Source organism: Pelodiscus sinensis, chromosome 19, assembly GCF_049634645.1.
Source record: "Pelodiscus sinensis isolate JC-2024 chromosome 19, ASM4963464v1, whole genome shotgun sequence".
Taxonomy (NCBI): Eukaryota; Metazoa; Chordata; order Testudines; family Trionychidae; genus Pelodiscus; species Pelodiscus sinensis.
This window is the reverse complement of record NC_134729.1, coordinates 21,351,985-21,368,486: the sequence shown is the minus strand read 5'-3', so window position 1 is coordinate 21,368,486 and position 16,502 is coordinate 21,351,985. Positions and strand designations below refer to the sequence as shown.

At 40.6% G+C, this 16,502-nt stretch overlaps 1 protein-coding gene across 11 annotated transcripts in view; it reads right to left on the bottom strand.

Moving 5' to 3' along the window:
* The window catches only part of RFX2 (regulatory factor X2), a 109,943-nt gene that overhangs the window by 19,281 nt on the left and 74,160 nt on the right, over positions 1-16,502 (bottom strand). For 9 of the 11 annotated variants that reach the window (XM_075902983.1, XM_075902984.1, XM_075902988.1 and 6 more), the window contains 2 exons: positions 14,464-14,538; positions 5,297-5,478 (listed from right to left, as the gene is read on the bottom strand). In XM_075902983.1, the coding sequence (XP_075759098.1) occupies positions 5,297-5,478; positions 14,464-14,538 (257 nt within the window). The remainder of the gene's footprint in view (positions 1-5,296; positions 5,479-14,463; positions 14,539-16,502) is intronic. The other 2 variants (XM_075902989.1, XM_075902992.1) reach the window with 1 other exon arrangement.

The following is a 16,502-nucleotide window of genomic DNA, read 5'->3' as shown; positions in this document are numbered from 1 at the left end:
CTAGATCTAATCCTGGAAGGATTTGTTCTTTGCCGAATAAACATAACGAGAACCTATTTCAAATGCAGAGGTATACATGTTATTTTCAAATCTCACTGTTATTACTATCCTGGAGTTGAGGGTTTATACCCCAAACTTTAAAACAGAGCCCAAGATCTCTTTTATAACATTTGTTTGAACTTATCTCTGGAAACATATGGTGCCGTGTTTTTCAAAACACAGTTCAGTAACATCTACATTTAACCTAGACACACTTGTAACCTAGACACATTTCAGCTTTGCTTTCAATTCAGTTCATAAAACCTTATTCATGGGCAGATAACAGATTATCTAAATCAAAATATTTTGAGACAAATCTATTTTTAATAATTGAAATCAATGGAAATATTACTATTGACTTCAGTGCTTGCCAGAAATGACCCTTTGTTATGATGGAATGAAGGTTTCTCTCTGTCTAAGAATTTATAACATGCTTATCGCAGCACTATCCTGAAATATCCTGTTCTTTAAAACACCAAGGGGGGAAATCCTACTGGCAAAACTTCAACTGACTTCAGTGAGGCCAGGATATCAGTCCAGGAGCTGAATGTTGCGGTGAGAAAAGCTCTTGGCTGGTGGTTCTCTCTAATCCTGCACCATGGCTTTCAGATGCACTTTGGAGCCACAGAGATGCCCACGCAGAGGAGGCTGGGCCTGCCAGCTCAAATGGGAGGGAGTCTGATCTTCTCAGCTCCAGCCTCAGCCTTGGACTGAGAGTGTCGCATTTGATATCCATTTAACACCTTTTTTACATTTTACAATTGATGAATCAGGTCACAGACACCTTCATTTTAATTACAGGGGGGGTTTCCAGTGAGACCTGTCTTCTAAGCCCCAGTCTACACTAGAGCGTTATTTCGAAATAATCCCCTTTAGGTCAAATTTATAAGTGGACCGTCCACACTACCAAGCCCGTTATTTCAAAATAGCGGCCACTTGTTTTGAAATCTGTACTCCCGCTTTCCTCAGGGAATAATGCTAATTTTAAAATAGTTATTTCGAAACAGAAATATATTGGATGCTCCGGTGCTGCTATTTCGAAATAACGACTCCCCAGAGTAATTCGAACTAATTACTCCCCAGAGCTTCCTGGGGCTCTAAGTTGAGGTAGCGCATCCACATTAATGGAGTCTGCCTCGGACTAATTTCAAGGCTTCCCCATAGCATGGACATGCTATTTCGATGTTGTTAAACTGGGAGTTATTAAGTTGATTTTAGTAATTTCAAAAGAATTTCCTAGTGTAGACATGGCCTAAGTGATCATCAGCAACTGGCAAACGTGAGGTCAGTGTCAGAATGCAAACTGCTACTTCTACAGAAGGCCACAGAGATGTTGGAGTCATTCTACCCTTTAACTGGATTGGCTTTTTACAACAACAGAACTCCATGTAGCAGGTAGATTTCTGCACATAACATTTGGTAAAACCATCCTGAGGCTACACAGCAAAGTTATGTCAGAATAATGGCCATTATTCCGAAATAACTATGGGTATGTCTTCACTACCCTCCTAATTTGGATTAGTAGCTAGTTCGGAGGAGTACAGATAGTTCGGATTAGGAAGCCTAATCCGAACTAGCTACTCCGTGCCGCGTGTAGCAGCGCGGCACGGGGTTCGAACTGCCGGCATTTAAAAATGGCGCTGGCCAGCTTTATGCAAATGAAGCCCGGGAAATTCAAATCCCGGGCTTCATTTGCAATTGCGGTATGACTACATTACCCTCCTATTTCGAATTAGGAGGGTAGTGTAGACATACCCTCAGCGAGCGTCTATGTAGCAATTCCATTATTTCAAAATAATTTCGAAATAACGGATGCCTTATTCCGACTTCTGTAAACCTCATTCTATGAAGAATAACGCCTCTTCCGAAATAGCTATTTCGAAATAAGGCAAGTATAGATGCTCCACTGCTGTTATTTCGAAATAGCCCTCACCAGGATCATTCTAAGTTAGTCCTCCTGGGGCTTTAAATTGAGATAGCACCTCTACATTAGGGGAACCTGCCTCAGAATAACTTATTCCGAAATAACTGTGAAGTGTTGATATAGTCAAATTCAGGGGTGGCCAACCCGTGGCTCTTCAAAGAAAAAATTGTGACTCCTGTACCTGCGGCTCTTAAAAGGGCAGTGTGGCAAAGCGAAAGCAAGGGTTCCGTGCAGTGAAGAGCCAACACTCCCCCGCCCCCTCTGAAAGGCTGACTTAAAAGGGCAAACTGTTTTGTTTGGGTTTTTTTTGGTTCAACAACTTTTTTCCTTTGGCTCTTTGCGCTGTATCCACCACTATTTTGGCTCTTCATCTGTAATGGGTTGGCCACTCCTGCTCTAATTGATCAGGGAGAGAGAAAAATCTGGTTTTCCCCCCCAACTCAGACTCCATGCCCCCTAATTACCTTCCAGTCACCATGGTAGAAGGTAGGGGTTTTTTTTTCTGGGCTAGTTCATTTTCATGGTAGTTTTGCAAGTCTGAATTATCCTACACAAGCTTTCAAAACAGCGTGAACGTTTGGGAGTTCTTCTCTGGCTGATCAGTGCAGCATGTAGTGTCTCCTCAGCTTTCAGTATTACACATGGATGCCTCGATTAAAGTATCTCCGTGAAGCTAGGAGTTCTTTTTAGACCTACCCAGTGTTTGGCTACAGAAACGAGGATGGTCATTACATGGCCTGCATGTTTGAAGATAGCAGTTCTGCTAAATCAGACTGCAGCAAGAGTTGTCAATTTGTCACTAATGATGGCCAAGCAGGTCCACACTGGGAGAGGATAAACGGCTGGGAACACACTCATTACAGCCTGAGACACCTACCTCTGAGCTCTTTAGAGCTGTTATGATTTACACGGTAATGCCGAGTCAGAACACACCTTGAAATTAATTATGCTTTCTCGGCCCAACTCCAGACAGAATTTACAGAAGAGAATGGTTGTCTGACAATCATTTTTCTACATGAGACCCTACTCCTCTTTGGGGCACAAATTATTCTCTGCCGTTTTATAAAGGAAAGATTTTGGAATGTTTAGCCCCCTGTTGCTGCAATGAAGGATTCTACAAGCTGTGCGTTATTGTCTGAATCCAGTAAAAAGGAATTTGAGTCATTTCCGTGGACCTAAACTTGTGACTTGAAGTTAACTAACTACTATGTTTATTTAGTAGGAGTTTGGTGTTTCTGCATTTATCTGGCTGCACTCTTCAAAGTTCACACCTCTTTAATTTCAAATGTTTTTAGTAAGCGAGAAGTTTTCAAAGGGTTCAGACCGCCTAATCAAGACCAAATTTTGAAACTGCTTAGCTCTTATTTAGGCACGTACATAGGGGGCAGATTTTCACAATAGCTCAGCATCTAGCATGCACCCAATGTGCTGAGCACTTATGAAAATCTGGCTCCTTCTTTCATCTTCATTTAGGCACTAAACACTTCAAAGTTTGGCTCGGACTGTGGATTCTAAGCAGCTGGTAGAAGCATAATCCCAAATCACAGATTCTCTTTGGGTAGAGCTGGCTGAAGTTTTTCCAGCTGAATGCATTTCTGTCAACAAACTCTGTTACAACTAAATGGAAACATTCTGCAGGAATGCATTATTTCACCAAAATCTGACAGAATTTTGATTGAGAGTAAAATTTTTATAAAAATATTTTTCATCCCAATATTTATACTTTTATATGCATGTGTGCGCACACTTACACACACTTTAACCATTCGTGACCTTACCAAAACATGTCAATATATTTTAATTTCTTTCTCTTATAAAGATATGTCCTCCAAAAATATATATGCATATTTGGGATTTTAACTGTTCTAAAATACAAATATTCAAGTTAGCCTACTGCTCTAGTGAGTATCCTTCCAATGTTTAAAAAGAACACTCCACTCAAGGGACTCATCTCAGCTCCCTGAAAATGTTACAGGTAAGAAGCCTATAAAACTTTGCATAAAACTCTTCATTAAGAAAACTCTGAGCAGAATGTTTGTATCTAAAGATTTGGGGCCAGATTCTGATCTCAGTTACACTGGAGTAAAAACCTAGAGTAACCCAACTGAAATCAACAGAATTCTTTGGATGTAATCTTTTGGAGAGATCAAACTCTGACCATTTAATTGCAATATGATTCTCTAAGTCTACGTCTGCCAGTGGAAATCTTGATGAAAAGGAAGCTCATTTGTGACATTGATTGGGAGCGGAGAAGCAGAGTGCAAGACTGGAAAGCAGTCGCCCCATCTGGTATAATACTGAATCATGAAACCAAATTTAAACTTGACTGTTTAGTTTTTAAAACAATGGGGTTTATTATAGTTAAGCCAAAATTCAAAACAGAATAATAAAACTGCCCTGCATGCTTAAGAAACTGGCATGCAGCTCTGTTCACCCCCACATAGTCAGACATCCCAAACGAGATCTCTCCCCATCCTGGAGCAGGCTCAGGAACACCACTGTAATTAAATTGTGTCCTCAAATACATGCCATAGCTGATTCCTGCAGAGAGAGGAATCGTACTTTATGACCTGTTAATATTACTTATTTTGCTTAGAATACCAATTTTCCATTGACAATATTGTTTGGTTGTTACTCTGTCGACCTAGGAATAATATGGAGTGGGTCTGCCACACCAGTGACAGGAGGGGAGTTGCATTTTGTGATACAGACTATGGCTGAATGGGGCAGTAACTCTCTCTCCAGCAAAATATAAAGTCAAGAGCCACTGTTCTTAGGACAATTTGCAACCACTGAAAACAGTTACTTCTACTATTTGCACTATTGTAACATTTTTAACGAGGCTCTCTGAGGCTTTACAAACTTCAGCTAAGCCTCACACGCGCTGCAGAAGGAGGTACTAAACCAATTTTACAGATAGATAAAATGATATATAGGCAGGTGAAATAGCTCTCCTAGCTGCCGCCCCCGCCCCGCGGCCCCAAAAGCAAGTCTATGGAAGAACTGGGAATTACCCATGTCTCCTGATACACAGATCACTTAATAATGAAACCTCTCAAGGAATCCGCATCATATTATTAAAACAGTGATAACAATAAAAAAGATGGCAAGTCACTGCCCATTCATCTATAACTCACAGCAATGTCACTGAATGCAACGAGTGTCTGATACAAAGGTATTTAGTATTTAATGTAATTAAGTGGCATTTCAGACCCCTGGCCTTTCTGTAACCTTTCCAAAATGGTGGTTGAGTGTAACAGGCAGGGGTCAAAGGAAGGTGGGAATGTGCTTCTTCTACCACTGAGCCCAGAGGTCAAACCCCTTTACACCAACCTTGTTCCCAAGCGCCGCGTTCTCAGCCCCATAAACACGGAGCGAATCAGTTTTCCAAAGGAAGCAGCATTCACCGGATCCAGTTTGTGCTCTTGGCAGTGCCGCAGATAATGGTTATACAGAGAGCTCCGAGGAAGACTCACACCTTCAGCAGTCTCATAGTTGTCCAACAGCCACTGGAGCTTTATGTATAAAAATAGATTTAAAAAAAAACCCCACACACAAAAGCCTAAAGATGTTTAAAATGGCTTGATTAAAACGATGGCAACATTTAAAAGGGAGGAGAACTTTCTTGTTGTGATCAGCACTCAAGAGCACTTTGTGGCTGGTAGTTAGTAGGTATAACTGCAGCCAATTCTTGTATGTTTCAATCTGATATTTACATCCTCCATGATGCAGGAACAGCGTGAAATCAAAAAAGGCTGTCACAGTTAGCACCCAAGTATACATTGCCACTTAATGCTGGTGTCTGTCTTTCACTCAATTACATGAATGCAAGAAGACTACAAATCATAGAAAGCCACACAAAAAAGTCTCATGAGCTTACTGTTAAAGAGAACAAAGGCAATGATTACCTGATGCTAATTACTAAATCTGAATATGTTGCTACTCTATTAGCACTTTTTCCAACTGCTAATGCAGCAGGCAAAACTTGTTTGAGTTAATGCGTCTTAATTTCAAGCTTGAAATGTTTACAACTGTCCCCTTAACAACACAATTAAATGGCTGCCAATCTCTACCTTAAAATCTGACACGTTACCAGCTACTTTTCAAAATTTATTGCCTGAACTTTACTTCTCTTGACATTTCTCTTGATCAGAGTTTGCAATTAGATATAAATTATTTTATGTTCAGCCAGTTTGAAAGGGCAGGTCCGTCACACAACGGCAGTTCACAAATTGGAATGTAAAACCTCTCTAATTGGCTAAAGGCCAAATTAAGGAAAATAAAAAGAGAACAATTTTAAGCAAATATTGGCTAATATAATAAAAAGCAAGAGACAAGCTAGATGTACAACCAGGAATAAATATTGATAAGGTACTTCCTTGAATAAAAAATTAGGAGAATCCAGAGGATATGTTGGGCCAATGTTTTCAAAATTAGGCCTTTATTCTGATCTCTGTTTACACTGGTGTAAACCAGATGTAACTCAATTCAAGCAGGAGGAATTACACTGATGTAAATAAACGAGGAGTCCTGTGGCACCTCATAGACTAACAAGTGTATTGGAGCATAAGCTTTTGTCGGCAAAGATCCACTTCATCAGATGCATGTGGTAGAATGCATCTGATGAAGTGGGTTTTGCTCACAAAAGCTTATGCTCCAATAAATCTGTTTATCTATAAGGTGCCACAGGACTTCTCATTGTTTATGCAGATTCAGACTAACACAGCTAACCCTCTGATATTGATGTAAATATATCAGGAGAGCAAAATCAACCCTTGTGTGCCTCAATCAGAGCTGCAAAAATATGACCCAGATAGAATAAAATATTCAAATATGTGATTGGCCTTAAGCAGGTGCTTTATCCATGAAATCAATGGGATTAAAGCACACGCCATAGGCCTTGTACCCCTCTCCACACAGGCCCTGTTCAGCTAACATACACACAAAAAGGCCTGGATCTTTCTGACACCAAGTTTATAGCAGTGCATGCCTAGCAGGCTACGTCACTGCTCAATTACTCAAGTTTTACAGCGGTAGCTCTGCTGAAATCAGAACTCAAACGAGCAGTGGTGAATCGGGCCCATTTTTATTTCAGTTGAGATCTTTTCAGCTGATCAATGACTTAATTGCATCTGTGCACATGTTTCATAGTTGCTGGCTGAAAGCCTAAAATTTGCAACTGTTATGAACTACTGCACACAAGAAAAATTAAAAGCTACATTTTAGGCTTTTTTTCTTTATATTAACAGGAAATCTTAGGGCCCAATCCTCATGCAACTGAAATTCAGCAAGCCATTTCCATTGATTTCAGTGAGCTTTGAATCAGATCACTAGATACCAAGGCCAGAAGAGAGTACTAGGGCCAGAAGAGACTACCCTGTATTTTGGAGGGTTGCTTGGAAAATTGTTCCATTAATATCTTAACTAAGCCTTCAGTCCCAAGCATGGTTTGAACAGGATATTGAGAGTGATCTACATCACCTTTATTTGCAGAGGGAGACATATCTCCATGGATCTCTGAAACAAGAATGGCACACTAAATTCGTACAATGAGCCATTTTGCAGCCATTAAGTTACTGATTAAGCCGTCTATACCAGGAGAGGAATCCAAGAGCTCCTAGCACAACAGCAAAGTAGTGCTGTTTTAAATTAGTGTATATCTAAGTTCATTTTAGTTCATTCCATGTATTTAGAAAATTCACTGGACACAAGTTAACCATTTTCTTCATTAATTTCATTTGCCCTGTGGATCCAATTAGGTGCTGATCAATTGCAACTAGGTTTAACCTTCTAAACATGTTATAGTTCCAAGGCACAGAGAAGAAATCCACACATTACAGTGAGAGGAATAGGGACAAAGAAAATAAAAACTACTTTTTAATCTTCCACAGTTCCTGCTCATTCCCAATTGGTTCAACCAAATGCTTTTTACTGTTTATTTTCTGTGGGTCTCTTCTTTTTGTATTTCTTTGTAATTTTTGGACATTTCAGAGTTTTACAATGCAATCTTCCACCACTGAATCAGCATGTCATTGTTATTAATTATTAAATTGTTAAATTATTAATTAGTAGTATTAAGAGGAAAGAAGAAAAAAGAAAGACGCGCACACTAGAGCATAAAGAAAAACCTGTCAAGTTATTAGTCACAGTTTTTAAAACTGAATTTCTTTTCCAAGCTTACTATTAACACCTTAGGGTGTATCTAAACTACAAGGATTTTTGGAAAAAAGTGGCCTTTTTTCGAAAAATCTTTACCTGCGTCTAGACTGCTACCACATTCTTTCAAAAGTAAATCGAAAGAACGCAGCAGTTTTTTCGACCGCGGAAAACCTCGTTTTATGACGAAGAACGACTTTTTTGAAAGTGCTCTTTCGAAAAAAGGTGCTATGTAATGCAAACTGTGCTTTTTCAAAAGAGAGCATCTAGACTGCCTGGGTGCTCTCCTTAAAAAAAGCGGCTTGCTTTTTTGAAAGTACTGATTGTAGTCTAGACACTCTTTTTCGAAAGAGGCTTTTTCAAAAGTATCTTTCGAAAAAGCCTCTTTTGAAAGAGGCTTGCAGTCTAGACGTAGCCTTAGATACTTAAAATTGAGGGAATCTAAAATTTTTTTAAAAAACATCACTTTTTGTTCTATTTCCTTTTTGCAGTTTTACCTGGGTTCACTTTGATTATACTGAAATCAATTCTTCTCCATTTCATTTTGTGGCTGTCATGCATTAGCACAACACTGTTATGTTTGCATTGGAAACAAAGCAGAGAAACATTCCCACTGGATTTCTATTTAATACCAGCACTTCCATTGGCTTTTGGATTTGAAAACTTTATTTACAAATATCTTAGGCCCAATTTGACTCAAGTGTGTCTCTTCAAGGGGATGAGTGATTGGGGACTGGGAGAGAGCAGCGGGCTGGGGTATATATAATCTATTCTTTTAGATCCTGATTCTGCAAACACTTAAGCACACAATAACCTTTAAACGTGCTTAAATCCTATTTACTTCAGTGAAACTTCTTAAGTGCTTTGCTGAATCAGCACCTCAAAGTACATTTCAAAATCCAGTTGATATCAAAAGCCACTAGCATGGGACATTTATGTGGTTTATTTACTTGATTTGCATAGAGTACTCATTTGCTGTAGCAGCTAGAAGCTTATTTACAAAGCTGACTACAGTACATACCATGCAATTGTGAACGGGAGCAGGTGGAAGAATCAAACAAAATCTAAACCAAATAAATCCCTTTTATATCAAGCAGTAGAGCTCAACCAGACCCAGGCTGTGGTGGGCCTGCCAGGAGCACATATTTGCCAGAGAAAAGTCTGGCTACCAGTGAGAGAAGTAACAACAGCCTGTTTGTCAACAGTAACTGCTACAATGAAAGATCAGGTGAGAGAAGGCGTCTCAGGTAACATGGAGTCCACTGGGGCATTAGAGATTAACAGCAACTAGAATTGCACCTGGAAGTGAAAAGGAAGGCAGTGCCATGGCTTAGATACCATGTGCTCACAGTGCTTCTACTCAGGAGGTTAGTTGTTAATGACTCCTCAGGACTTGCCTTGGGAAGCAGGTTATGAAGGCTTTTGTGCATTTCCCTGTTTTAGCCCCTGATAAGTCCTAGATTTCAAATGTCAGCACAGAGAGGGCATCAGTCTCTAAGTTCACAGTTGTCTGAGCAAACGCTGTCACAAGTACTTGATCTACTGACTTTGTAGCCCCAGAAATGAAGATTCATTCTTCTTTCACTCACTGCATTCCCCCCACTCCATCCATGCAGAAATTTCCCTTGAGTAGTGCTTTGCCCAGCCTAATTTTAAAAGGAAGTTGGGGGTGAAATGCTGGCCCCACGGAAATCAATGGCAAAACTTCAGTTTCCAGAGGATTAATTTCACTACCAGGAAACATTTCCTGATATTCAATGTGTACTTTCCATAGCTCAACTTTATTCCATCATTAGTTGTACCCAGTTATGAACCTTCCATGATTCCTCTCCTTAAAGATTTCAGCAGGAAAGTTTTCAAATATGATTGGATGATGTTAAGCAAGCCAATCCATATCTGGGCATCTAGAGAAATGGCCAGATTTTCAGAGATGGAGCAAACAGACAGCTCTTGTTGACTTCTGCAATTTTCAAGGGTGTTCAGAACCCGAAGCTACTCAGAACCTCTGAAAATCAGGCCACTGGGTTGGTGTTTAAATATAGATTTAGATGCCTCAGTTCAATCACAGTTGAAAACTGTAGACTCTTTTAAGTCTCTTCCCATCAGCTGAAAATTTATATATAGAACGGAGATCCACAGAGCCCTCCCTCTGACCTAATTGCTCTATGCTATCTGTGTGATTAGTGGAGTCCCAGCAACATTTCGCTTATCTAGGAATATCAAACATCAGCATATAGAATTTCAGGGGTCATGGCAGCTATGACTTTGCCCGCAGTTTTTAACTTTCTGATCTAGCAAGTCTGCATAACCCCATGCAACAAGAACTTTTTGGAGGCCTAGGCCCCAGGGCCGGCCCACAACATTTTAGCACCTGAGGCGGGGAGCTCAAATGACGCCCCCATGCCACCTTTTCTCCTGCCTGCCTGATATGTCTCTTGTGCCCTCCTTCCTCCAGCACAGCACTCCACCATCTCTGTACAGCTAGAGCAGAGAGAATACATATGCACCAGCAGCAGACACAATTTTCTACATTCTAGGTCCTAGTTGTGCCTCCTCCTTCCCCACAGTCTGACACCTGAGGCGGCCATCTCAGTTCACCTCATGGTAAGGCCAGCTCTGCTAGGCCCTGATCCCACAAAAACTTACTACCCAATGTAGCTCTTACTCATGTGACCATTGTTCTTAACTTAAATAAATGATGTGAAGGGTTTTTACAGGAATGGGCCTAGGGGAGTAGATAAAATGATCAGATAAAATGAAGCATACTGGTTTTTGAAATCTTGACATGATCCAGCTGCTGCTGGTAATGTAGGAACATTTATTTTAGGAATTTACAGATTCATGTATCATGAAGGAGGAAGGAAAACAACCCGATGTACCTCGACAGAACACTTAATGGAAACCTCTGTAAAAGTTCTCTATGACCTTAAGAAACTTTTGCACAAAAAACAAAGAAAGCAACTCAGCCTTAGTGAGTACTGTAATTGTCACTAGCTGATACCTTCCCTAGAGAGCTACCTTCATGACACTCAGGGTCACACAGGGCAAAATCTGAAACAGAGCACCCTCTCCCCCAGATCTTCCATAATAATTACCACTGTGGGGAGGCCCCCAGGGAGGGTAGGATGGAAAGTGAGCTCTCTCCACAGTGGCAACTCCTATCTTATAGGGCTGGGCCCAATTTCTTGCTCTAGGCATTGTAACATGGGGGGCTGCTACACCCCTCAGGATTGGCCCAGCTGCCCTCTACCCTGACAGAGGGGAGACCAGGCCAAATGTGAATGATCTTGTGACTCTGTGCAGCAGATTGCAATGCCCTTTGGTTTGGGGTCCCTCTTAAATAGAGGGTCCAGGATAAACTGCACCCCGTCCCCCACTGGGTAACCCTGGAGACACTGCCAAGAGAAAGAAAGATCCCATTTTGTTTACTATTTTGCGCATGATACGAACAGTGCTTGAAATAATCAAAACAAAGAGTTTTAAGAATCTATTTTTATCTGCAAGATTTATGCCAAGTTAAATTTTTTCCCAATCCGTTCATCTTGGACAGATCACTGCCTCCTTTTCCCTTTCACTTTCTAATTCTCACACACCAGCCCAATGCAGTTGTATTTGGGTTTCTAACAGCAGGGTATTGCAAACACTAAGATGGATGCACATAATCAGGAATAAACGTCTACATATTGGCTATGTCTATACTATGACTTTTGCCGGAAGAGGCAATGCAAATGAAGCGCGGATTAGCATTTTCTCACGCTTCATTTGCATATTCTCTTCCGATCTGTTTTTGCGCAAGGGGTTTTTGCACAAAAACAAGCAGTGTGGACATTTCCTTTTTGCGCAAGAGTCTTATGCCTCAAAAAGGCATTATACCGATCTTGTGCAAAAGGGTTTTTTGCGCAAAAAGGAAATGTCCACACTGCTTGTTTTTGCGCAAAAACCCCTTGCGCAAAATGGATCGGAAGAGAATATGCAACTGAAGCGCGAGAAAATGCTAATCCGCGCTTCATTTGCATTGCCTCTTCCGGCAAAAGTCGTACTATAGACGTAGCCATTAGGTTCTGTTATCAATACATTTTTACAAAACCTAAATTTGAGGTATGAAACTACAGACAATTTAAAGAAATCTTCAATCACGTTCTTTACTTCTACGCTGGTTTGTTCATGAGAAGGATCAAACCAGCCAGTTGCTTTATCTACTCAACAAGGTGTTTCAAAAAAACATGCTTGCAGCAGGACATGCTTGCAGGGGAGCTATCAAAAGAGTTTTGATTCAGAGATTTATTTTATTGTATTGCTGTAAGTCAGAAGCATTTTTGTCTCCGCACGGGGGAAAAAAAAAAAAAAAGAACATGCCTGTTGTAATGGACATTTTAATTATTACTAGACCCAACTGGGTAGCTGAAGATTCTGACTCTTTGGCCTTCTGTCCTCCTACAGCACTTCACAGAGTCAAAATTATGATACCAGAGCTCTTAAGAAATTCCCAGATATATGAGAAGAGATTCAGTGTTAACAATGCCCATGATTTTATTGCAAATCTCATGATTTTTGGTGTTTATCTTAAAGCCCCAGTTCCTGGAATTATGTAATTACAGGAAAATCTCCGCTTTTTTTTTTTTTTTTTTTTTTAAGTTTCTAACCCTTGTGGTTGCAGTGATAAGATTAAAAATGTGACTCCTCAAACCAAAAGAAACCCTAATAAATACATTTGTTAAAAAAAATCCAATGACTGCTTAAAAAGCAATTTTTGAACACTAAGGGAAGGTAATACTGGCGATTTTTTTCTGAAATGTGATACAACAGAACACTAACTACAGTAACTCAAAAATAAAGTGGATATACTTGAAAAAAAACTGGTAGATTTTTTTTTCTTTTTGTTATTTTGGAGTAAAATTCCCCCTAGTGCAGAATAACAGGCCTGGCCCCAGGAGACATGTTCTACTCGGAGACATGACTATTATAAAAATTGTCCAGAGAGGGATTCCAATATTTTTTGCAATATTTTTTTCAAATCAAAATGTTCTCAAGTTGCCAAGTGTGTGTTTTTCCTACTGCCAAGTCATGTAAACCACCCTGGGCTGAGAGCTGGGTTATTTCTGGCTTATGCACCATCATCAATACGGCTGAATCTGTATCCAAATGTTGTCTGTGGTCTCATCTGTCCTGCTCTTCAGTGCAGTTGCACAGGAGTGACCATGAATATAATCTGATGACACAGAAATGTGAAGACCTGATCCTGCAAAGTGCTAAGCACTCCCCATTCCCACTGACTCCAATGAGAGTTGAGAGCGCTTAGATCCAAAAGGGACTGTTCCATTAAATTCACAGTTTTGTTGACACATAAGCCAAAAAGAAGTCCAGTTCGCTACAGCACAGCTGTGCTAGTTCTCCAGGGCTGATAAGGGGTAAAGTCATCTTTTTGTTCCCTCCCTCCAAGAGAGTCAAGAGATCTTGACTCTGAATGCACAGAGACTAAAACTGTGGGAAAAGGTGCCATTTTTATACCATGACTTTTCAGCGTAGACCCACAACTGGGCCTGATCCAAAGCCCAGTCGAGTTCAGTGGGAACCTTCCTACTGCTCTTGGTATGCTTTGGACTAGACCCTTTTATCCCACATAAGGGATGGTTTAGACAGTACTGGGTCCTGTCATGAGGGCAGGGTACTGGACTCGATGACCTCTCAAGGTCCCTTCCAGTCCTAGTATTCTAGGATTCTATAATTATGTACTTAAAAATTAAGTTTTGCTAGATCGGGGGCCTTAAGGCATAACACAGAAGATCTTGTAGAGGCCCAGTAGAGTGGGGTGAATTTCACCCAAAGCAAAGGAATGGTTAAGATCAGCAAGAAATAGAAAAGTCCAGCAAGTGGGTTTAGCATAGCTTTGCAACAGTGAAGGCCTTTCCTGGCTATAGAAAGAAGAAGTACACTCTCACGCAAGCCAAGACACATCCATACAGTATGCCTTTGTTATATGGGTACAGAGGACATCTGTTATGAGTCACTACACAGTGTTGCTGTAAAGCAAATCTCCAGTGAAAGGAGACAAACCTCTCAATGCGCTTACCTAAGTGCCTACAGCTTCTATTCCAAGGCAGATTAAATAAACAAATATGGGGCAGAGACAGATAACAGAATCCAGAGCATCTTGACAAACAAGCATAAAAATCATTATAAGCTTTTGCATACTGTGGGTTTTTTTGGACAAAGCTGTCATGGAGAATGCAGTGACCAAATCTTAAGCTGCTCTGATTTGCCCAGATTGGCTGGTACACAAAACCTCTATAAATAATGCTTCTAACAAAGCAGGGAAGAGGTTGTAAAGTCCAACAGTAACTTACATGGCTGTTGAGCAAACTGCTTTTGTGTGATGTAATCCCTTCATTTTTTTGTAGGTTTTCAATCGCCATTTCAAGCTAAAGGAAATACGCACGAGAAAAAAAGAAAAGAAAGGAAATCAGATAGTTAGCAACAGCCAAGGTTTGTCTTTATTAATAACTGAATAATGATTAATGCTGTCTATAAACGGGCACATGGCAAAGATGCAAGGTAGATGCAGTACAGCCCTTACGAGCTGAAGGTGCAGCAAAGAAATGTTATTGTAACACATGCAAACTAACTGCTCAGCAAGGACACATATTAAGAATGAAAGAGCAGAGCTAGGATCATTTCAGAACTTGCATTTTAAATTCCCTGTTATTGAAGAAATGTCTGTTTCCTTCCCTTTTCCCTCCACAAATATAGTGATTCACTCCTCCAACAACTTTCATTGGTAGTTCTTGCATGTCTAAACAGAGAGCCATATAAAGATGGTACATTTTATCATCAGCCCCATCTGTGTGAAATCCAAATTTGGTTAGTAGCATTTACTAAATTACTCAGAGACTCAACAGACCCACTCATAGTAGTTGAATGAAATAGTGCATCTAACAGAGCTACTACAAATAACACATTAATGGGCCCACGGTGTCACTCTAAAATCATATAGCACTGTGGTATGAGAAACTGTATCTTGCTGGTTAAACAGAAGTAGGCCTTGCCAGTGGCTGGATTTAAGACCTCTGTATGCTGAAAGTCCTTAACTATGGGGCAGTCTCCCCTCTGAATCAGAGTTGTAGAAGGGCATTGCCCTTCTACAATATTTCAGCCATTTGTGATCATGTTCACATGGCACTCGACCTAACAGAGGGCACGTTAGCCCGTATCCCACCTTGATGCCCCTGCACATTCGATAAAAGAAGTTACCCTTCATTTCCTCGCTTAACACACTGCTATGTGGTGTTGCTGTTTTCAAACCAATGGTAGAGGACCCTTACAGTCTACTAACCTTAGGGACCCTTCTGAATGAAAGCTGCAGTGTAATCATCGGAGACTATTATTAAGCTCCAGAACAGACACACCCCAAATAGTTAACATAGAGGCCAATGCAATTTCCATGGTCAGAGATGGCAACCTATCCAGCAATCTCATGTTCACTGTCTACTGCAGCTCTATGGGTTTGGTGGGGCATTTTTAAAGATTTTTTTTTTCTTTTGCATTTCCCACCACAGGCAGCAGAGGAGCCCACATTTCCTATAACATTTCTCCGAGTATTCCTGTAACGATCTAGGGAAGGAAAACAGCCACTTGGATCAGTATTTGCCAGTTGGTGGATAGCAACACCCAACGGGGTTACAAAAGGCAGATGTGGGAAGGTCATGAGGAACTGAAAATGTTGTTGCAATCTAAAGCAAATAAAATCTTGTTTCCTCCTCTCCTTTGCCCTTCGAGACCAAGTGCTAACTCTCAAAATACGTATAAATGACATGAGTTTATTTCACGGATACATTTTTTTACTCTTACTTTCATAGTAAATGTAAGGGGGGGGAAGGGAAATCACCAATCTCAAAACTTTGGGAAACACTGATTGGTGAGGGTCTGGTTCTCCATTTCCTTGCACCTTGCGCAGTCATTTACCCCAGTGCAAAGTGAGCAATACAATGTGACTGGTCTGATTTGGCATCTCCTAGAAACTCTGAGCTGATGTCAGGGCCTACCCAATGGAGAACTGGGACCCACATTTTCAACAGCTCTTATTGGTAGCCATGCTCTCCCCAATACTGGGGGCTACCATTAACACTGAACACTGTGTAAGCAGGAATTGAAATGCTGCCTGGGTTCAGGGTATATGCCCAACCTGTCCCAAACTGTTTGAGTGCCTTGTGAGACAATCATGCAGGGTCCATGGTGCTGCTCCTGTACACATATTCCATCACCAGCGTTATTCTGTGTCAGACAAAAATACTTTTCAGCTTTTATTATTATTATTTCCCTTTGGATTTTTCCTCATGGGGCAGTGCTGGAGCTGCTTTCAGGGCCTTTTGTTAACGGTAAAAGAAAG